Source organism: Crotalus tigris, unplaced genomic scaffold (genome assembly GCF_016545835.1).
Source record: "Crotalus tigris isolate CLP2741 ecotype Arizona unplaced genomic scaffold, ASM1654583v1 scf7180000024371.1489680, whole genome shotgun sequence".
NCBI lineage: Eukaryota > Metazoa > Chordata > Lepidosauria > Squamata > Viperidae > Crotalus > Crotalus tigris.
In genome coordinates this window covers 782,841-805,892 of record NW_024100541.1, presented here as the reverse complement: position 1 = coordinate 805,892, position 23,052 = coordinate 782,841, and the positions used below count along the sequence as shown (strand labels likewise).

General features: G+C 42.4%; 2 protein-coding genes across 8 annotated transcripts in view; both read left to right on the top strand.

Annotated features, from left to right (window-relative positions):
- The window catches only part of VEZF1 (vascular endothelial zinc finger 1), a 32,877-nt gene extending 24,189 nt beyond the window's left edge, over positions 1 to 8,688 (top strand). For 3 of the 6 annotated variants that reach the window (XM_039328141.1, XM_039328139.1, XM_039328140.1), the window contains exons 7-9: positions 2,877 to 2,915; positions 5,291 to 5,335; positions 6,305 to 8,688. In XM_039328141.1, the coding sequence (XP_039184075.1) occupies positions 2,877 to 2,915; positions 5,291 to 5,335; positions 6,305 to 6,732 (512 nt within the window). In that variant the 3' untranslated portion in view covers positions 6,733 to 8,688. The remainder of the gene's footprint in view (positions 1 to 2,876; positions 2,916 to 5,290; positions 5,336 to 6,304) is intronic. The other 3 variants (XM_039328144.1, XM_039328145.1, XM_039328142.1) reach the window with 2 other exon arrangements.
- Positions 8,689 to 16,055: 7,367 nt separating this feature from the next.
- CUEDC1 (CUE domain containing 1) overlaps positions 16,056 to 23,052 on the top strand; it is a 98,143-nt gene continuing 91,146 nt past the window's right edge. Inside the window, exon 1 of one of the 2 annotated variants that reach the window (XM_039328138.1) lies at positions 16,056 to 16,294. The gene's annotated coding sequence lies outside the window, so the exon portion shown is untranslated. The remainder of the gene's footprint in view (positions 16,295 to 23,052) is intronic. The other variant, XM_039328137.1, reaches the window with a different exon arrangement.

Genomic DNA, 23,052 nt, shown 5'->3' with positions numbered 1-23,052 from the left:
AGTTATCTTTATTGTATTGTGTTCAATCTATTTATACCACTTTTCATTGCAAAGAATCGCAAAGCAAGTGTAGTAGTATGTACCCAATGCCTACCATGCAAAATAGAGATTTGAAGCATTTTCCACCCTTTGAATGTGGTGCCTTGTTTTTATTTTTTTTATTTCTTTACAAGTCGATGGACTTACTGTTTTACCAGTCTTAATAAACTATACTGCTTTAGGAGTTGTATAGAAGGATATTACTGAGCTCAACATGTTTGTGTTAAATATGATGAGGAAATAGGAATTCAGAATGAACCATCTGGTTTTTCTTCCCCGCACAAGTAGTTCCATCCCTTGAAATTTAGAGTTTCGAAAAAGCCTACAATAAGAAACTTTTTATGAATAGATTTGAGTATATTCCTTGCTTAGTCTTCCCAGAATGCTTTGTAAAAATGTTGAGATTCCTTAGTATGCTGAATCCAGCCTCAGTGAATGAATTCCATCCGTGTGGCAATCTTTAGAGCATCCACAGACATGCAATCTTGCTCTTACCTTATGACTTATTTTTGCTGCACCTTTAAACTGAGAATGTAACTGGACCACAGTTACCACAGCCATCTCTTGAGCTCTGTGTCCTGGGTTTTTACAGTTCAAATCCAGTTTGCTTAAATATATACGATGCACCAGGCTGAATTGCAAGAGTTTCCATTCATTTTTCAAACTAGCTATAAATCTTAATTACTCTAAATGTGTGTTTTCATCCTATTGCTGATGCCTGTGATGAGTTTTAGTAGCTTGGTGCCTGTTTTATATAGAGCTCTCCATGCACAGAACAGCCGTTTTCAGGGAGCTGTTATTCGAGCACGAGGTAGAGCTGACCTACAGAATACTAAGCTCCCCAAGGAGCAGAGCATATCTTCAACTTAAAAAGGGGGGGGAATGTGGGGTCCTTGGTGCTCTCTGAGCTTGGTTGCTTTCTTGCAGACCCAAAGGTGCATTTTCAAGAGGCAACTGGACTTTCTTGTTTTTCTTTGAAGATGTTTCTCTTCTCATCCAAGAAGTTTCTTCAGCTCTGATTGAATGGTGGGGAATGGAACAGAGTCAGAGCTTCAGAGTCAGGGCTGAAGAAGCTTTTTGGATGAGAAGCAAAAGGCCTTCAAAGAAAAAGGAAGTCCAGTTGCCTCTTGAAAAGGTACCTTTGGGATAACCATGACCTGAATGACTGAGAATCTCCATAGACATCTTTCTTGCAGATGTTTAATTACTAAACTAGGTAACATCATCAGTGTTGGACTCTTAACTGAGCTCAGAAAGCACCAAGGACCCCACAGTTCAACCCTGAGCTACAAAAATTCTTTTTTAGGAGAAAAGTGGTGGTGGTGGAAGAGAGCCTGGGATCCTGCAGATGATTGGCAGTGATCATTCCTCAAGATAGATCTAAACCCAGCTATGTATGAGAAATGATCTCTAATGTAATTGCTGAATAAGCATTTGTGTAATTTCTGAAAATGAGAGACAGGTAATCACTGAAGGAATCCTAATGGAGGGTGCATGAATAGAGCAGGAGGGCAGTTGCAAAGCAGAAGGGGGCGTTACTAATTTTGGTGGATTCTGATTCTCTTGCGTGGAAAACTCAGCAGTCTTACCTGTTGAATTGACATTGCACCTTTTCTCCAGGAGATCAGGACAGCAAATACAGCACTCTATCCTCCAACCACCAACCTGTGGGGTATATCAGACTGAGAGATAAGAGCTGGTACAAAGTCACCTAGTGAGCTAACATAGTTATGGATGCCTTGGACAAGGCCCTAGTCCAGGGCTAGGCAACCTTGGCTCTTTTTTGACTCATGGACTTCAACTCCCAGAATTCCTGAGCCGGCATGGCTCAGCATGGAAACCTCTCAGCATGGCTGGCTCAGGAATTCTGGGAGTTGAAGTCCACGAGTCATAAAAGAGCCAAGGTTGCCTACCCCTGCCCTAGTCCAGCCACCTGATAGCTACACCACATAGCTGCACAGCAAGATGCAACAATTGTGTTACCTCTAAAAGTAGAACTGAATGGCTAAGGCAGAGACCCCAGTTGCAGCACGAACTGCTTGAAACCCAAGCAGTAAAACAAATTGCTGTCCTTGCTCTGGCTTCCTGGCACAGAAAGCAGACGTTTGGCCTCTTGAAACTCGTATATGTTACTGTTGTTGCTTTCCCTCTTGCTTTCAGATAAAAATCCAGAAGTTCCTTCAGCACGTCTTTTTCTCCTCATGTACAGTAATGTGAAATGAATTTTTGGGTCATGGTTTTGAGTTACCATATAGCGTATCATTGTATATGCTCAGTATTCTAAGGAACATGATGATCAGGACATTTAAATTTTCTCCTGCAGTAGATGGTAGATAGTGAAAAATAAAGCCTGCTTTGGCATTGTGAGATCAAAAAATAATTTCGATTTTGGAACAACCATTGGAAAGGCACTGCAGGTCAGGCTTGGAAGAACTATGGTATTGGTCTTCTCATATAATCAGGCTCATAGCATGCATAACCAATTCAGAACTTGGTTGCATGTACACTTGCTAAGCTCAGTTAATGTTTATTCTGAAAAATTCTGTGCGTGTATGTGTGTGTTCTGAACCCAGGCTGTTTGGCTAGCTGTTCATTCATTATTAAGCAAATTTAGAAAATGGGTTAATTTGATTTAGTTGGCTGTATGAATATAGCCTTTAAATCATGCTAGACCTAAACACCTGACACGGTGCCAGAATTTTAGAGCTGGACCTTTTAATTGTGCACATGCTCAAATACAATCTGTATAATGTTATGGGAAAGGGAAAACTAGAATTATGTATCATTGAATGGCTTAATTGCAACACCTTTCCTCCACCTCCCAATTTTGATTACAGAAAGTCAACAGACTCTGAGGCCAACTTCAGTCAAGCAAGGTAGGGTCAGATACATTTAATGTAGCTTATATTGTAAGGCTGGACTTTCAACTCCCCCCTTTGAAGTATTTTGGGTACAAGGTTGCAGTTTCCATACTAAACATAATAATTGCTTGGCACAAAGAGAAGCACCCAAGATCCTTCCCTTCCATTGCACCACCTGCATTGTGCAGTATTCTCTTGGTCTTTGTAAATACAGTCAGGTCCAGAAATATTGGGACATCGACACAATTTGAACATCTTTGGCTCTATACACCACCACAATGGAGTTGGAATGAAACAAACACAATGTGCTTTAACTGGAGACTGTCAGCTTTAATTTGAGGGTATGTACATCCAACTCAGGTGAACGGGGTAGGACTTACAGCAGTTTGCATATGTGCCTCCCACTTGTTAAGGGACCGAAGGTAATGTGACAGAATAATAATCATAAATCAAACTTTCCCTTCTTAATACTTGGTTGCAAATCCTTTGCAGTCAATCACAGCCTGAAGTCTGGAATGCATAGACATCACCAGACGCTGGGTTTCATCCCTGGTGATGCTCTGCCAGGCCTCTACTGCAACTGTCTTCAGTTCCTGCTTGTTCTTGGGGCATTTTCCCTTCAGTTTTGTCTTCAGCAAGTGAAATTTATGCTCAATGGGATTCAGGTCAGGTGATTGACTTGGCCATTTTACAATATTCCACTTCTGTCCCTTCACAAACTCTTTGGTTGCTTTTGCAGTATGCTTTGGGTCATTGTCCATCTGCACTGTGAAGCGCCGTCCAATGAGTTCTGCAGCATTTGGCTGAATGTGAGCAGATAATATTGCCCGAAACACTTCAGAATTCATCCTGCTGCTTTTGTCAGCAGTCACATCATCAATAAATACAAGAGAACCAGTTCCATTGGCAGCCATACATGCCCACGCCATGACACTACCACCACCATGCTTCACTGATGAGGTGGTATGCTCAGGATCATGAGCCGTTCCTTTCCTTCTCCATACTCTTCTCTTCCCATCACTCTGGTACAAGTTGATCTTGATCTCATCTGTCCATAGGATCTTATTCCAGAACTGTGAAGGCTTTTTAGATGTTGTTTTTGAGGCTCACCAATGGTTTACCTCTTGTGGTGAACCCTCTGTATTCACTCTGGTGAAGTCTTCTCTTGATTGTTGACTTTGACACACATACACCTACCTCCTGGAGAGTGTTTTTGATCTGGCCAACTATTGTGAAGGGTGTTTTCTTCACCAAGGAAAGAATTCTTTGGTCATCCACCGCAGTTGTTTTCCGTGGTCTCCCTGGTCTTTTGGTGTTGCTGAGCTCACCGGTGCGTTCCTTCTTTTTGAGAATGTTCCAAACAGTTGTTTTGGCCATGCCTAATATTCTTGCTATCTCTCTGATGGGTTTGTTTTGTTTCTTCAGCCTAATGATGGCTTGCTTCACTGATAGTGACAGCTCTTTGGATCTCATCTTGAGAGTTGACAGCAACAGATTCCAAATGCAAATAGCACACTTGAAATGAACTCTGGGCCTTTTATCTGCACATCGTAATTGGGGTAATGAGGGAATATCGCACACCTGGCCATGGAACAGCTGAGAAGCCAATTGTCCCATTACCTTTGGTCCCTTAACAAGTGGGAGGCACATATGCAAACTGCTGTAAGTCCTACCCCGTTCATCTGAGTTGGATGTACATACCCTCAAATTAAAGCTGACAGTCTCCAGTTAAAGCACATTGTGTTTGTTTCATTCCAACTCCATTGTGGTGGTGTATAGAGCCAAAGATGTTCAAATTGTGTCACTGTCCCAATATTTCTGGACCTGACTGTACGTCCTGCTTTCTTACATGCACTGGAGTCAACAGCCTAGACCTCTCATGAAAACCATGTTGTTGCCACCTGGTAAATATAATCTGATGTGCCCCAAATTGACATGAATGGCTTTATGTCTGTTTATTGGTTTAAGCTGAGATTCCCAATTGCCGCTGGTTTTCCTAATACCAGAAGTTATTTTCCAACTCCATGGGAACCTGAGTATTCTATTGATAGCCAGCAGGTGGTGCTGATATATAAAAATAGCTAACTTTATAGCTTTCCAGTTGTCTCTAGTTTGAATAGTCGCAGAGGTGCCCTTGGTGTGACAGTATGAGCCAAATTATTTTTGTTTCCAGAGGGGATCCATTCTTAATCGAGGCGAAAGCTTACCTGACTGGTGGGGTTTGATGCATTCATCTTATTGACTGGGGTTTTACAATAACTAAAATACTACACTGATTGAATGATTCCACAAGTTGTGGTTAAATTTATTTTAAAATGAAATAAACAGGTAATAGTGAAAACTAGCTTTGTGTATCGGTCCCTAATAATGACTTTTTAAAACCTTCACAGAATGTCAGTACAACTTTGAGAAGGCTATAGAGTACGTACCATTCGGTATGTACACTCTCTCTACTTACAATATTCCTCTTGAGAGGACTTTCTGCTAATACTGTGCTGCTTTAATGAACAAATGCCCCCCCCCTTTTTTTTATTACTAAAAATTGCCAGATGTCTTGAACACAGATGAATTGCATGACTGAAGATATTATAGGTTGTAGAATTAGTGTTTAATAATTGCATTTCAGAGTATTCTGCCTGAGAATATTTGTTACTGCATAATGAAATAAACTATTAAAGCACATAATATATCCATTGCTATTAAAGAAAAATGTTAAAGTTTGCCAGTTTACCAGAATATGTGAGATTCAGGCTTATTAACTTTCTGCAGGCCCTTAATTGCTGATAGGCTCCTTGCATTGTGATTTGTATGTTTTTGCTATTGTGGCATAAACTGTCAGCAAAATGGGCTAGAGTTGGAAAGGTCTAAAACAGTGGTTCTCAACCTGTGGGTCGGGACCCCATTTGGGGTCGAATGACCATTTCAGGGGGGTCGCCAAACAATGCAGTCCACCATTTTTCCCCCCTTTTCTTTAGCTGTGCTACTCCCTTTTACTCTATTGGCTTTTGAAAGCCAATAGAATAGACTCTCTTGAATAGAGTCTAATTCTATTGGCTTTCAAAAGCCAATAGGAATTGTCCGGGCTGTCTCTGCCCTGCTGAGCCCGCCAAAAGTCCCATTCTGCAAACGGTGCTGCACCAGTTGAGTAGTCCTCGACTTACGACCGGTTGAGTAGTCCTTGACTTATGACCGGTTGGGGGTCGCGGCATTAAAAAGGTTGAGAACCACTGGTCTAAAATGTCCAGTGGGAAAGGGGTTTGTAGATAAGAGAAGGCTGACTGGCATTGCAATAGCTTGCATCAAACTTTATTCTAAGGACTGTTCTGTTGGTGTTTCAGAATCTGCTCTGCTCTGTCCGTTTGTAAAGCAACAACTTTGGTGTCATCTCTTCTCTTGTTTTCTAGAAGCTGCCAACTTGTGCCAAACGTCCACTGCTGCCCCTACGCCTGTGACTCTCTCTACTCCCTTCAACATAACCTCCTCGGTGGCATCCGGGACGATCACCAACCCAGTCACTGTGGCTGCTGCAATGAATATGAGAAGCCCAGCCAATGTTTCGAGCGCAGTTAACATCTCCAGCCCAATGAGCTTAGGCCACCCTGTTACCATAACAAGCCCTTTGTCCATGACTTCTCCGTTAACACTCACTACACCTGTCAATTTACCAACTTCAGTCACTGCTCCAGTGAACATCGCACATCCAGTTACTATAACCTCGCCAATGAATCTCCCGACACCAATGACATTAGCTGGCCCTTTAAATATAGCCATGAGACCAGTGGAAAGCATGCCTTTCCTTCCCCAGGCATTGCCAACCTCTCCCCCCTGGTAAAAAAAAAAAAAAAATCTAGAGCAAAAACTTCATGCAGTATTAAAAAGAATAGAAAACAAGTCCTTAAGAGCAATTAACCTTCCTTTTTTAAGTTCATAGTAATGAAACCAGGCTAATTCATTTGATGCAAAAAAAAAAAAAATCATGCTCCAGTTTAAAGGGAAAAAATAACATAATCCCTGTTCAGTTGGCTGGCTGTTGACTTATTTCTGGCTCTTTTTCTTTCCTTTAAACTGGCAATGATGTTTGAAGATCAGATGAGAACTGAGCCCAGTTCCTAAACATTTTGAAAAGTTATCATTATTGGTAACGGGGGAAATTGTAAATGGAAAAAAAGGCCCTCTTTATCTAAACACTAGAAGGCTCCAAATATGGAGATTTCCACAACTACTGTGTGGAGATGAATCACTAACTGGCCAGCTCTGTGGCTCTCTGATTGAGAAAGTATTGTAGCGTTTTGTTTTGTTTTTAAAGTAAATACATTTCATGGTCCTATTTTTTAAAAAATGCATTTAAGTAATTATGCATTTTACCTTTTGGGAATATGATGATTTCAGGCAGAATTCCCTATGGGAAAAGTGATACCAACTCTGATATGCAAAGCATATGGTAACTTTTATCATTCTAACTTCTAAATAACAATAGGGATTATGACCTGGTATTTTGGAAATGTAAATAGTAAGTGACATATTACCCTAAGGGAATATAACCTTAATAGTCAGCATATTAAAAAAAAAAAAAGAACTGTTTCATGTTTGGCGAAGAACAGCTATGGCTGGTAGAATAGGATTTGAAATCTACGTGAATGCAGTCTCTAGTCGAAATCCAGCTGGGACTCTTTATTATGGAGAGCATAACAGCGAGCTTTGAAACATGGAAAAATGGCTTTAAGCTTGAAGACTGTGGAAGTGCTGGGTAGAACATGTGTCTGCTCTCACTCTCTCAAGCAGAACCTGCTGATGTGACAAGGGAGCAGGTGGTGTTCGCTGAAAGTTTTTTTGACTTATATTATAAAATGGTATACAGTTTTTATTCTAACCACTAACTAGTTAGGATGCCCCTTCAGGACAAGCCAAGAGAGTGCATCTTATTATTTTGTGTTTCATTTTTTTTTTTTTTTACCTTTTTTGTCCCCCCCCCCCCTTAATCAAGTGTTGTGCAGATTTCTTCAACTTTGTAAATATTTGCAGAAGAAGCAACAACCATCATTTGTACTTTTAGTTAATTGTGTTAACAAATAGTTATTGATTTGTGGAGGTTTTCCATTAACTGACCTATCCAGTGAAGGGAAGTCCTCTCCCCCCCCCCCCCGCCAAACAGTCCCATTAAAATACCCAAGAATACATCCTTTATTTTATCTGTACATAAAGTAGGATGGGAAATCTAGGGAAGCAATCTTTTAGGCTATCATGTCACAGTCATTTTTTAATCTTTGTTTTTAAAGACATACCCTATAGCCAAGACAGTATAAGAAATAATTGGAAGGGAAAAAACTGAGAGGCTTTTGCTCAGAGCAAGGATGCCAATCCAATCAATATTTTCATTTTTTTTTTAATGGGATGCTGGCAAGCCTGAGAGGGTGGAAGTCTACTGTTTTGTGTTTTATACCCATCGTGTCAGTGTAAAAGCAACATATTTCGTATTTCTGAGGCAAACGTCTGGGGGTTAGACTGATGTCCAGATTATGTGAAAATGGTTCTAGGGGCTTGGACTACATAGTAAAAATGGGGAAAAATAATAGAATTTAGTGTAAAATAATTTTATAAATGAACTTTTGTACCTTAGGACATCAAATTGTACAACTTTTGTATATATAAAAGCTTAGGAACTTCCTGTGTAGCAAAAAGAACACATTCCTACACTTTTAATGTATATGTTTGTTATAATGTCATGTAAACATACGCCCCATGTTTGTGCCTTTTAATTAGTTTGTCTCAATAAACAGAAATGTAGAGACTTTGTAGTTGAGTTGAGTGCATTACCATGTAGTCTTTAAATGGCTACCCTGCTTCTTGGTTGACTGTTAAAGCTTCCTACATTTTAAATCTGTTCCTAAAGAATATCTTAAGGATATATTTTGTCGGTGGAGGGCATAATTATTGTGTTAAATATGTATACTTTCTATCCCAATCCATAGAGAAAATGACTTGGAATGCAAATGACTTGGAACTACAATTTGTAAGTATGTACGTTGACTCTGCTATAATGGATCTGTTTGAGAACCTACAGCTTAAGGCACGAAGAAGTACTGCTGGTGAGAATACATTTAAGTACTTCATTTCAGGTCAAGTTTTAAAACAGTTTTATGTGATAACCAAGCCTTGCTTTTTAGCATTTTATATTTTGGGATGCTCTTTTCAACATTTATTACTATACATTGATTGTATCTATTTTTGACTACAGCTTATTTCCAAGGAAGATTGATAAATAGCTGAGTAAATCTTGACTATCTCTGCTTCAAAGCCAGTTTGAAATAAGAATAAAAATTATTAACGCTAAGCCAGGCATGTCAAACTATTGGCCTGCAGGCCGGATGCGTCACACCGAAACCACGCCCACCCCATTGCCAGAAATGGGGAAAAAGTCACGATACATCACGCAACGTCACATGACATAGCAAGTTTGACATGCCTGCGCTAAGCAAATAGTGAAACACCTGAGCTTTTCTTAATTGCATCTTTTAAATAAAAACTGAATGAAAACTCAAAAAGGGCAGGTTTGAAACTCATGGAATTGGATCTTATGAGGATACAGATGCAAAAGAGAAATGACTGATTAGCAAATTAGCAAAAAGAATTCAGAGTAATGGAAATGGATCATGTTGTTGTTAGTTGCGACCGACCCATCGCGACCCCATGGACAATGTTCCTCCAGGTCTTCCTGTCCTCTACCATCTTCTGGAGTCCGTTTAAGTTCACGCCTACTGCTTCAGTGACTCCATCCAGCCATCTTATTCTCTGTCGTCCCATTCTTCTATTGCCCTCAATCTTTCCCAGCATTAGGCCCTTCTCCAGTGAGTCCTTCCTTCTCATTAGGTGGCCGAAGTACTTGAGTTTCAACTTCAGGATCTGACCTTCCAAAGAGCAGTTGGGGTTGATCTCTTCTAACACTGACCGGTTTGAATGCCTTGCAGTCCAGAGGACTCGCAGGAGTCTTCTCCAGCACCATAATTCAAAGGCCTCAATTCTTTGGCACTCGTCTTTCTTATGGTCCAATTTTCACAGCCATATATTGCAACTGAGAAAACCATGGCCTGGACTATACGCACTTTAGTTGGCTGGGTGATGTCTGCTTTTTAGTATGCTGTCTAGATTTGCCATAGCTTTCCTCCCCAGGAATGGATCACAAGCTAAAATAATTGATGTGAGTGGCCCTTAAAATCTGAAGGAAGTACTACAGGCATTTCTCAGCAAAGAGTCATATTCTACTGTTGGGAAATATCCCATTATTTTTGTTTAAAACCTCAGAATAACAGGGGTCTGTGTTTTTTTTAATCCTTAACAAATATTTAATTTCTGAAATTGTTCTTTTTTTTTTCAGTCCACAATGAACAGAGCAAGCCTGTGCTTGCTGGTGCTGAATTAAAATTGATTATCCAGTAGCCTTTATATTGCTTCAAAAAGTTATCTGAGGAATACATTCTTATTGAAGAGGGACTTTTCTTTTGACTGCTTGCCATACATATACATTCTGCAATTAATTAGGACAGTGTTTCTGAACCTTATGCTGGCTGGGGATTTCTGGGAGTTGTAGTTCACATGTTTTAAAGTTGCTGAGATTGGGAAACACTGATTTGGGGGCTTCAGTGTTCGCCAGAAGAAGATTTTCTTTGATGCTTTCTCCAACCGTTGGGAGTTTTATTCCTAGAAGATTACCTAATGACTTAATTCTTATTTAGATATCCATGGCATTTAGGTGTCTATTATTTAAAGATTTGTTATAGCTTTCCATGATTTTTTTTTTCAGAATTGCAGCCAGGAGGCAATAAATGCAATTCCTCTCATGACTTCATTATTTACTACTTCATTGGGCAAGGTTGCAAACCTCCCAAAACTGATGAGTAAGGACTAAGCATGCTAAAATAAAAATTGTAACGGATGAAAAAGGATGCATTATCCTCCAACCTTTCTTGATTGACGGACAAGCATTAAGATTGTTAGCCTGGCCTTATTTACAGATTGATCTAATTGTAAATTAATTGTAAATCTAATTGTAAACATTGGATGGAAACTAAAGGAGAAAAGCGACCTAGAACGAAGGAGAAATTTCCTAATGGCGAAAACAATTATTCAGTGGAACGGCTTGCCTCTGGAAATTGTGGGTGCTCCATCACTGGAGGTTTTCAAGAAGAGACTGAACAATCATTTATCTGAAATGGTATAGAGCAGGGGTAGGCAATCTTGGCTGAGGGGAAAGAGAGAGGTTTCCATGCTGAGCCGTGCTGGCTCAGGAATTTTGGGAGTTGAAGTACACGAGTCATAAAAAAGCCAAGGTTGCCTATCCCTGGGATAGAGTCTCTGCTTGAGCAGGGGGTTGGACTAGAAGACCTCCAAGGTCCCTTCCAACTCTTGTTATTCTGTTACCTGTCCAGAGTGAAAAACCTAGTTACTGAATTAACTCCCATTTTGGGACTCACACCTACAAATGGCTTGAATAATAAGGTAAGATATGCAGATGATACCACTCTAAGATATGCAGATGATACCACTCTAAGATATGCAGATGATACCATTCTAATGGCAGAAAGTGAAGAGGAACTAAAGAGCCTCTTGATGTGGCCTTTGAACTATGGTGCTGGAGAAGACTCCTGCGAGTCCCTTGGACTGCAAGGCATTCAAATCGGTCAATGTTAGAAGAGATCAACCCTGACTGCTCTTTAGAAGGTCAGATCCTGAAGTTGAAACTCAAAATACTTTGGTCACCTAATGAGAAGGAAGGACTCACTGGAGAAGGGCCTAATGCTGGGAAAGATGGAGGGCAATAGAAGAAGGGGACGACAGAGAATGAGGTGGCTGGATGGAGTCACTGAAGCAGTAGGCGTGAGCTTAAATGGACTCCAGAAGATGGTAGAGGACAGGAAGGCCTGGAGGAACATTGTCCGTGGGGTCGCGATGGGTCGGACACGACTTCGCAATTAACAAGATAAACAGCCCCCTTCCTCACAGACTGGTTCAACACTGGTCAAATTTAGATGTTCACTGAATAGCATCCGCTGCCCTGGTTGTACCACTTCCAGTTATACTTGGGAGTAAATCATACGAACAAGTCAGGCAGATTTTATAATGCATGCATGTTAAGAAACTAGAGAGAATTAAATACTCTCTTCTTCAAAATGGCTCAAACAATGACGGGTGTGTCATTGAAAGGAGTGGTTGCTTTTCCAGTTACACTAAGGATGCTGCAGAAACTCCAAAAAAGGGAATCTGCCTACCTGTCATGATGATCTTGAATCAAATGGCAGACCCGAAATGCCAAGTGTAGTGAATTTGCTTGATAAAGATGAGCAGATCAATCATGGAGTGCCAGGCCTTAACTTCAGGATTAGAATCCTGTACTTTCTGCATGCCAAGAGCCTTGTCCATTGGGAGAATTATTTCTACAGGTACTCCTCAACTTAATGACTGAAATTGAGCTAGGAATTAAGAGTCATAAGTCACGATGGTTAAATGGGTCACCATGTGACTACTGGATTTTATGACCTTTTTTTGCATTATATCTTATTAAGCGAACCTTTTTTACTCAGTGGGAGTTTTTTGTTGGAAACCAGAAATAAATGCCAAAAACTGCTAAAATAAATAAAAAAAAACCACCAAAAATTGTGGGCACATGACCATGGGACACTGCTTTGTTGCGAAGTCGTGTCTGACCCATCGCAACCCCATGGACAACGTTCCTCCAGGCCTTCCTGTCCTCTACCATCTTCTGGAGCCCATTTAAGCTCACGCCTACTGCTTCGATGATTCCATCCAGCCACTTCATTCACTGCAAAGGGTTGTAAATGCGAGCTTGTTGTCAAGCACCCATAATGCATCCATGTGACTTCAAGGGGGGGGCATTACTGAGACCCTGGAAATGCATCATAAGTAGCTCTGTTGAGGTCTGTCATAACTGAATGGTCGCTAAGCAAAGGCTACCCGCATGGCTACGAAATGCAAAACGAATCCAGTCTTTTTTTCTCAAATCTTATTTTTCATTGAGCACAGGTGGTAAACCAATGCAGAATTGGCCTGAGAATATTGGGATAAATGAACCTTTGGTATAATGTAATGACATGTTTATATCTTAACCGATTTCCTTAGATTCCATTTTTTTTAATCCTGCAGAGGCCATCAAACAATATTGTGGCTTTATTCAATCCTATTCTTTGGGTTCTTGCAACACAATAAAGCATAAATTAACCTCACAAACTGAGTTCACACAGAAAGCTATACTACTGTTTGGGCCTTGGCCTGTAAGGCAATAAATCTTTGCATGAACACCGGTTAGGCACCATTAATGAAGCATATGATGAAAACATTCTTGCCCTGAGTGGCTATTTAATGCTTGTAGGATGTGTTTGCACAACCTGTTCTGGACTGACCTATTGTATAATTTCAGCTAATTGGTAAAGCAATCATGGCTTGGTGCTTTAATTTATGCAGGTCATTGTGTGGTAAGAAACCTGGGTGTCTTTTGAGCTTTGCTATCAATATCATTCAAGGAATCCACTCCCTCAACAATTCTTCCTCAGCAGTCGTGAAATCACACTTGCTCACCCATGAGAAGAAAAACTGGGACGTGGATCCTTTGGCTGCACCTCCCCGGAAGTTTTTGATCTTCCCTATAATCCGTGAACATAAATTTGTTTTCTTTCTAAATCAAGGCGCACTTAAAAATATTCAAAAAGTTCAACAATGAAGTTTTTTTTTTTAAAAAAAAAATATTGGATAGTAAGATGGGCAGCTTGTAAATTTAATAAATAAATTTAAAAAATAGTGTCTGTGAAACCATCTTTTCCCACTAAAAAAATGCAAGTTATACAGATCATCAAGGCCTTTTTGATTATTGTATTTCCGCAATCTCTCCTATCTGACCTGTGGAAGCAAGATTTCCCTGGTGCCGTTTCCAGGCAATAAAAACAATATTTGACGCTTTCTGTCCAGTTTATCAGAAAATGGCAAGTCCCATCTCTTTCTCCCATCTTTAGTTAGAACTGATTTTTCAGTTGAATTGCTTCAATCTTAAGATTGCCCTTCATTTAAACTATAGTGGTCTCTTCCATTTGTATTTTTAATTTGTGTAAGCTACTTTGAGGACAGGAAGGGTGCATATAAATTTCACAGTGATTCCGAGGGTAATTCTAGGGACAACACTCAAGATGGTTTTCCTTGAGAAATATAAGTAGTCTTCTACTTATGACAGTGATGGTGAACCTTTTAGAGACCGAGTGGCCAAAAACTGGCCCCACCCCTGCTCCACCCCCACCATGCTGAGGAATTCTGGGAGTTGGAAGTCCACAAATCATAAAAGGGCCAAGTTTAAAAACCCCTGAACTAGACAAATTTACGGGTTTCTTTGCAAATAGTTGCTTGTGTCTGCTCTGGTTTAGATGCTACTTGGGCAGAGCCAACGGAGGTGACCTCTTGTATTTCATTTTGGGATTCTTTTGAGCTGGTGGAACTGGATCATGTCTTGGGCAGTATGAGACCTACCACCTGTGGACTAGGTCCATTTCATGGCTGGCTACTTGGAGGGGGGCAAATACGGCTGGGTGGTTGGCTTCAGGAGGTGGTATGATAAGGAAGGGAGCAGGTAATGCTTCCTGCCTTGAAGGTGCTAATGCACCTGCTACCAAATTTGATATCCTCCTGGCCCCAACAATAAAACAATAACATCCCATAGGATCCAGAAAATACATCTTGGCTGTTGCAGTGTCTTCCCTATGAAGATCCTGCCTCCTTTATATACATATGGCCCCACTGTGCTTGTAATTGGGACAGGGCTAGAAAGATCTGGCTCTTTCTACAGATGGTTGGTCAAGATGCTACAAAGACTCATTATATGTACATTTTACAGTTTGTCTTGACTCGTATATTATGGTGGTATTTGTTTTAATCTTCTATGAACTGCCCAGAATAACAGCTTAAACACTGAAGTGAGAAATAAATGCATGACAGTGGTTCCCAGCCAAATTCTGGGAATGAGGATGGGGGTGGAGGTGGGGGTAGGAAACAGAAGCACCATAATGTGGGCTGTATCCAAAAGATTTCACACCTTTAAAAAGTGACACCTCTTCCCACTCATCCCGATAAAATGAAAAATAAAAATCTTAGGGGAATTTCATGGTTAAAGTGCTGGCCTAGAAAACAAGGAGACAAGTTCTAGCCCCACTTTAGGCATGAAAGCCAGCTAGGTGACTTTGGGCCAATCACCAGGAGATGGTGAGTTCTAGTCCCGCCTTAGGCATGAAAAATGGCTGGGTGATCTTGGGCCAGTTGCTCTCAGCCTAACCCACTACACAGGGTTGTTGTGGGGAAAATAGGAGGAGGAAGGAGCACTAAGTATCTTTGCCACTCTGAGTTACTTACAAAGTAATAAAGGTAAAATCTAATAAACCCAATCACTCAGCCCAATTTACCTGAAAGAAATCTTGGGGGTAAATTGAGGGTAGTCATTCAATTACCACTTCGTGCTCTGGAGAAAATGTTAGTAATATAGCATCATTAATCTGTTTCTTCAGATTTTCATTTATGAAATTTATATGCTGCTCCCCTAGCTCTGCAGAATGACTTTGCCCTCAGTGAGCCAAATCATCTTTTCAAATAAATGCAGCTCATCCAAGAAACTTCATATAACCTGGAAGATGTGACGAGATGTGGTTTCGGATTCCGCTTTCAGGTTGTGACCTGACCCAGGATGCTAGAGGTCTTTGCAGAAAAGCTGGAGGGTCACCTGTCAGAGATGCTCTAGTCTAGTGCAGAGGTGTCAGATCTTGGCGACTTTTAAAGTTTGTGGACTTCAATTCCCAGAATTCCCCAGCCAGCCAGTCTGGCTGGGGAATTCTGGGAGTTGAAGTCCACAAGTCTTAAAAGTCCAAAATTGGACACGCTCTGATGGATCCTGCACTGGGAAAGAGGTGGGACTAGAAGACCTCTATGTCCCCTAGGATGAGTTGACCGAGTCCAGCCGAAGGCCTGCCCCCGAGCCCCTTCCCCCGCCCGATCGTCTCGGCCGCCTCTAATCCCCCCCCCCCCCGTTCCTTCCTCTCTAAATCCGTGTCACTTGCGGCCAAGGCAGCCTTTCCGTGGGGTGGGGTGGGAGCTGGAGCTGCATTTCACGACGTCGGCCGCTCGGCTGGGAGAAAAGAAGGGAGGGGAAAGGCGAGGGGGAGACCCAGCCAGCCCGGCCTTACGTTCCGCTCCGGTGTGATTGCAACGGGGCTTGAGCAGCCGAGCGCGTAGTCCCCGCCGCCGCCTTCGCCTTCATCCCGTCCTTAAGAAGCGGATCACCATTCCGGCACTCGCGGGAAGCCTTTCGGACGGAGGACGGAGCAGGAGGAGGGGGCCAACTTGAGCAAACTAACGTAGGTGGCTATTTGGCGGGGGCGGAGGCGGACGGTTCCTCCAGCCTGGCACCCCGAGCGCCGTCCTCCCCTTCCCGCTGGCTGCCTCTTCCGGCCGGCCACCTGGCCGAGAGGGCCTCCCCGGCACCGGGCTGCGAGGATGGAATGGAGCGGGCTCAGCCCCCGCCGCTTTTGCCTTTGTGCGCTCCCAGCGTGTCGGAGCCGTGGCTCCGCCGATCGCGGCGCGCCCGACCCCTGGGTCGCCTGCTGTGCACCGCCGAGCCCACACGGAGGCTCCGGAGCGGCCTTTCGGAGCCAGCCATCCCTTGGCCGGGCTCGGCCGGAGCAGCCGCTGGCCTCTCCGCTCCTCGCGCTTTGGAAGGGCCGGGCGGCGGGGGGCTGGGACCGCTTCCCCCGGCCCGTTGCGGCGTCCGCGGGAAGGCTAAGCTACAGGAGGAAGCCGGGGTGGGCGAGCGCACCTGACGCGTGTAGGGGCTTTGCTGGGAGCAGAAGAATAACAAGAGTAGCCGAATTGAGAGGGACCTTGGAGGTCTTCTAGTCCGACCCCCCCCCCCCGCTCAAGCAGAGCCGGGAAGCAAGCGAGGCCGGCAGGCGCGGCGTGGCTGAGCAAGTGGGCGGAAGGATGAGTGGGTGGAGGCTCGGAACGGGCAACCGGGAAGACAGGCTGGCGTTCCGGAGGTTTCGCGGTGGGGGGGTGGCTGCTGCGGTTCCGGCTCCTGGCTCTGGAAAGCAGCCATGGGAAGGGGACAGGGCTTCCCTTCGTTATAGGTAGTCCTTGACTTACGACGGCAATTCAGCCCAGAATTTCCGCCAGACGGTTGTTAACTGAAATTCGCCCCATTTTTCAACCTTTCTTGCCATTGTTCTTAAGCGAATCGCTGCAGTTACAAACCTGGTTGTGAAGTGGATCTGGCTTTCCCCCTTGGCTTTGCTTGTCGGAAGGTCGCAAAAGGGATTCACATGTTGTAAATATGATTCAATTGCCAAGTGTCTGAATTTTGATCAGGTGACCGTGGGGAGGCTGCGATGGCCATAAGTGTGAAATCCTGTCATAAGGCACTTTTTTCAGTGCCATTGTAACTTCGAACGGTCACTAAATGAACTGCTGTAAGTTGAGGACTATCGGTAGTTCAGGAGCATGTGGAAGAAATTCAGCAGCAACTATAAGTCCTTCTCTTGCTTCCTGCCACATCATCTTCTTTTTAACAGTGTTGAAGTGTTACCTAGTCCAATACAACACCCCTGCAAAGTAGGCCTGTGGGATTGTTCCTAGATCACCGAAGGCTCAATTGAGGGCAGTAAATAACAGTTCAAGTATTTGTTAATCAGGTGGCAACATTTGTTTTTTTGTTTATAGAATTTAAATAGCTGCCCATTCTGATCTTGTGATTGCTAACAGGACAAAACCTAAATATGAAATAATAGAATATTACAGGTAGTCCTCAACTTACGACAAGTGAGATCGGCATTTCTATTGCTAAGTGAGCTGGCTGTTAAGTAAGTCGCACCTGATTTTATGACCTTTTTTTGCCACCCTTGCGAAGTGACTGGCATGGTAGTTAAGCAAATCCGCCTTCCCCCCATTGACTTGATTTGTCAGAAGCCAGCTGGGAAGGTCATGTGATCACGTGACACCAGAACACCATAACTATGGTAAATACATGCGAGTGCCCTAATTTTGATCACATGACCACAGGAACGCTGCAGTGATTGTAAGTGTGAGGAGGACCGATCATAAATCACTTTTTTTTAATGCTGTCGTAAATGGTTATAAGTTGAAAACTACCTGTGCAACAAAAGCTGAGGGCTCTGAAAAGCAGAATCCCATCCAACCATACAGGTGAGATTCTGCCAACATCTCAGCCCGCGTGCCAGAAAAAAGAAGCCAAGTCTTCAAGGCTTTCTGGAAAGCTAATGGGGTTGAGATCTCTGATTTTTCAATTAAGTGCTAGCAAGTTGGGTTTTGTTTCTTGGCAACAATCTGTCACTGCCACCTCTGATGAAGTCAATACAACCTTTTGTAGCCCTGTGCTGAGATCCAGGTGATTCAGTGTTTGTGGATGTCTGTGTAGCATCTGTTGTTAACAAAGCTCATCTGTTTGTGAGCTCCTGCAGGAAAACGTGTTCAGAGAAGGTCGACAGGTGTGATACGCCTGTCCATACATGCTCCAGGTCGACGTTTCTCCTTCAAACTGGATCCCCACCCAGGACTAGTAATACAAAGCAGGTCTTGCAGGATCTTCCAGGGATCTTCTCAATCCCATCCGCCTACCCAATCCCGTTTGTCTTCGCTTCCAAATCCTTAAACATCATCAATCCCAGTTTTTTTCAAGTTCAGAATCCACTTGTAGCACATGCCCGAAGTATGTGAGCATCTGCTGCTGATCATTGCCTCAGTGCCTTTAGAGGTAGTCCTTGACTTACAATCATCCTTCTAGCCACTGTTCGAAGTTCTAACAGCACCAAAAAAAGTGACTTACAACTGATCCTCCCACTTATGACTATTGCAACATCCTTATGGTCGTATGATCAAAATTCAGCTTTTGGCGTGTATTTATAATGGTTGCCGCATCCTGGGGTCATGTGATCTTCCCAGCCAGCTTCCAACAATAGCAATAGCACTTATATACTGCTCTACAGTGCTTTACAGCAGGGGTCCTCAACCTCCAGGCCGCAGCCTGGGCCATGCAAGCGGTGGGCAAGCGTGCTCATGCAGGCAGTGTCACTTGGAGGAGTGGCAGGTGCTCGCGCATGCAGCTCCCTTTGTGCAAGTGGGTGTGCAAATGGAGCTGCACACGTGAGCACAAGTGTCCTCCCACTCACAGAAATGGAACTGCAAGCATGTGTGCCTGCCACTTATGTGGCAGGGAACCAGCCCCTCTCCCCCGCTGCTGGTCCGCAAAGTCGAAAAAGTTGGGGACCGCTGCTTTACAGCCCTCTCTGAGAAGATTACAAGATTACCCTATTGCCCCCCACAATCTGGGTCCTCATTTTACCAACCTCGGAAGGATGGGAAGGCTGAGTCAATCTTGAGCCGGTCAGGATCGAACTCCTGGCAGTGGGCAGAGTCAGCCTGCCATGATGCATTCTAACCGCTGCGCCAAACAGAGTCAATGGGGAAAGCTGGATTTGCTTCACAAGAGTGTCATTTACTTAACATCTGCAGTGATTCATTTAACTACCATAGCAAAAAAAGTCGTAAAATCAGGCATGACTCTTAACAAGTGCCTTGCTCAGCAGTGAAAATTCTGGTCTCATAGTGGTCATAAGTTGAGGACTATCGGTATTTGGTCCTGAACTTATCTAGAAAGCTTCTTGCAGTCCATGGCACCCATAAACTTACAAAGCATTGATATTTTTTTTTATCCCTCTTTCTCAACGTCCAGCTATCACCGGAAAGTCAGTTTACACAACTCCAATCTTTGTTGTTGTTCAGATATTCTTCTCTCTTGGGATCTTACCTAAGGTTGCTGTTGTGATCTGGAACGGTTGAATTCTAAAGAATAATAATATGGAACAAACACAGATCTAAGTTACAAGTGGTTTCTTGTTTCATTTTGGAAATGCACTGTCTGAACTCTTGTCCACTTTAGCTCAGTCAAATTGGCTGAAGTGGGTTAAATCAGAAGATTCTCCCCCCTCCAAAAAAAGAAAAAAAAAGGACAGAATTAGCTTCTCTCTAAAACAGGGATCTTCAAGCTTGGCCTTTTCATGACTTGGTTATGCAAAAAGAGCCAGTGTTTGAGGAGCTCATGTGGTCTTTGGCATAAGATTGATTGTCAAATCATAGCAAGGATCATTCAGATGTTTATTGCAGGGGTCCTCAAACTTGGCCCTTTTATGACTTGTGGACTTCAACTCCCAGAATTCCTCAGCCAGGCATGCTGGCTGAGGAATTCTGGGAGTTGAAGTCCACAAGTCATAAAAGGGCTAAGTTTGAAGACCCCTGCTCTAAAATTTCATTAGCTCTGCACTATTAAATGAAGGGATACATCCTCCAGTTGAAATCTTGCTGGATGGAAGCTATTTAGATTCCAGAGATGTTTGTGGGTGTAATAGTGCTAGTAGGATCAACTAATTTCGTAGCTATACTGGAAAATATTTGAAAGTTTATTTTTTTTTACTGCTCAGAAACGTTTCTTTCAGCTGGAATATTGCATCGGAATATTGCAGTTCACTTAGGTGTCCAAGGTAGCAGGGCTAATCTTTCCAGGGAGTAACTTGAATACCCCACACATTCCAGTAGACAGAAGTTCTCTGAAGATGGGCTCCAGCAGAGTTTGAAAACTTGGAAGAGTAAAACTCTGGTCCTGGTGACTGACCCAGATTCAATCTAGTAACTTGACATCTTATTTCTGTTTCATTTGTCATTGGTTGCTTCGGTAGGCTGACTAGGAGTTTGCAAACTTTGGGGGCAGGATCTGTCAGTGACCTGCTTGTAGGAATCAGGGTTTCTGCAACATCTAAAAAAAGTCAAGATGGCAGCTGTGGACCATATCCTGCAGTCACGTTAGACTTGAAACTTAAGAAGCTTTTCAGGCATAAAAATAAGCTTGGTAGATTGATCAGAATAACAGGGTTGAAGGGATCTTGGAGGTCTCATAGTCCAACCCACTACTCAGGCACAAAACTCTATACAGGTAGTCCTCGACTTACGACCACAATTGAGCCCAAGATTTCTGTTGTTAAGAGAGACATTCGTTACATGAATTTTGCCTCATTTTACAATCTTTCTTGCCTCAGTTGTTAATTAAATCACTGCAGTTGATAAGTCAGTAACCTGGCTAAGTGAATCTGGCTTCCCCATTAACTTTGCTTGTCGGAAGGTCGCAAAAGGTGATCACGTGACACTGGGACACTGCAACCGTCATAAATATGAACCAGTTGCCAAGCATCCGAATTTTGATCACATGATTATGGGGATGCTACAATGATCATTAAGTGTGAAAAACAGTCATAAGTCACTTTTTTAGCGCTGTTGTAACTTTGAACGGTCACTAAATGAACTGTTGTAAGTTGAGGACTACCTGTACCATTTCAGACAAATAGTTAGCCAATCTCTTCTTAAAAATCTCCAGTATTGGAGCACCACAGCTTCGTTGTACTGGTTAATTGTTCTAACTGTCAGGAAGTTTCTCCATAGTTCTAGATTGCTTCTTTCCTTGATTAGTTTCCATTCATGGCTTCTTGTCCTGCCTGCAGGTGCTTTGGAAAATAGGCCATAAACCAGGAGTCTTCAAACTTGGCCCTTTTATGACTTGTGGACTTCAACTCCCAGAATTCCTCAGCCAGCGTGCCTGGCTGAGGAATTCTGGGAGTTGAAGTCCACAAGTCATAAAAGGGCCAAGTTTGAGGACCCCTGCAATAAACATCTGAATGATCCTTGCTATGATTTGACAATCAATCTTATGCCAAAGACCACATGAGCTCCTCAAACACTGGCTCTTTTTGCATAACCATAGAGTGGGCAGATTTTAGTGGCGATTAAACAGCATAGCTAGTTTAGTGTGTCAGGCGAAGCTGAAAACTAGGTTAATAGACTAAACTATAGTTAAGTTAATCATAATCCTGAGTGATCAGTTGTTTACTTTATCCATTCTTTGTCTTAGAGGAGCCCTTCTGCTTGTTTTGGTGAAACTTAGAAAGGAAGCAAGTCATATGATACAACACAAAAACACACCCACACACTCTTACATATTCCAGCACATTCAATGTGTTTTCCTCTTCCTTGTAACATCTTGGTAAAGATAATGTCATTATTATAGATCAACAGATCCTTAATTCCCCTTCAGAAACTGCAATATAAATTGGAATAAAGATACTATTTCAGGAAAAATGAGTTCAGTGAGAAATAGGAATTTAATTCGGGGCTTTACACATGCAAAGTATGTAAAAAAAGAGAGGGACAGGACTTCAGTGGTGTGGTTAGAAACTATATTGATTTTTTTTTTTTACTCCTGAAGGATGCCTCACTTCAATTAATTAAATAAAAATCTAATTACTGAAGGTGCAACCCTAATCTGTTAATTAACTTGGCATGACTTTAGCCAAGAATAAAAAGTAGACTAGTTCTTTGAATAATAACATAACCTTATCATATACCTTACCTTTCATGTCAGCTATTTTTCTATCCTTTTTATAGCTGATTGTGCACAGCTGTTTTTGCTGCATACATCTTCAGTCAATTTTAATGATAGAAAGCAGGAAACAAATGCCTAGATAAATAATTAATATGAGAGGGAAGAGCATCTCATCCAGTTTTAATGTTTTATTCCAGGAATAAGTTTTTATTAAAATCCTAAATTATATTGCCAAGCTTCTGCATGTTTAAGAGAGTACGCTGCCATTTGTAAAATCTCTCGGTCTTGCAGGACAATTATTAAACAGGTGCATTCATTTTATTTTTTAATAATGGGATTTAGACTTTTTGCAAGCCGTGTAGCCCCTAGTTCATAATGCTAACTCGTTTATGAATTCTAAACTGAAATTCTGTCCTGTTCTTTGGAATTGCAACCCCATAAATATAGGTGAGGGGTCTTCAAACTTGGCCCTTTTATGACTTGTGGACTTCACCTCCCAGAATTCCTCAGCCAGGCACATGTGCCTGGCTGAGGAATTCTGGGAAGTGAAGTCCACAAGTCATAAAAGGGCCAAGTTTGAAGACCCCTGGTATAGATAGTCTTCAACTTTTGACCACAGTTGAGCCCAATTGAGCTAAGCAAGACAGTTGTTAAGATAAATTTGCCCCATTTTACGAC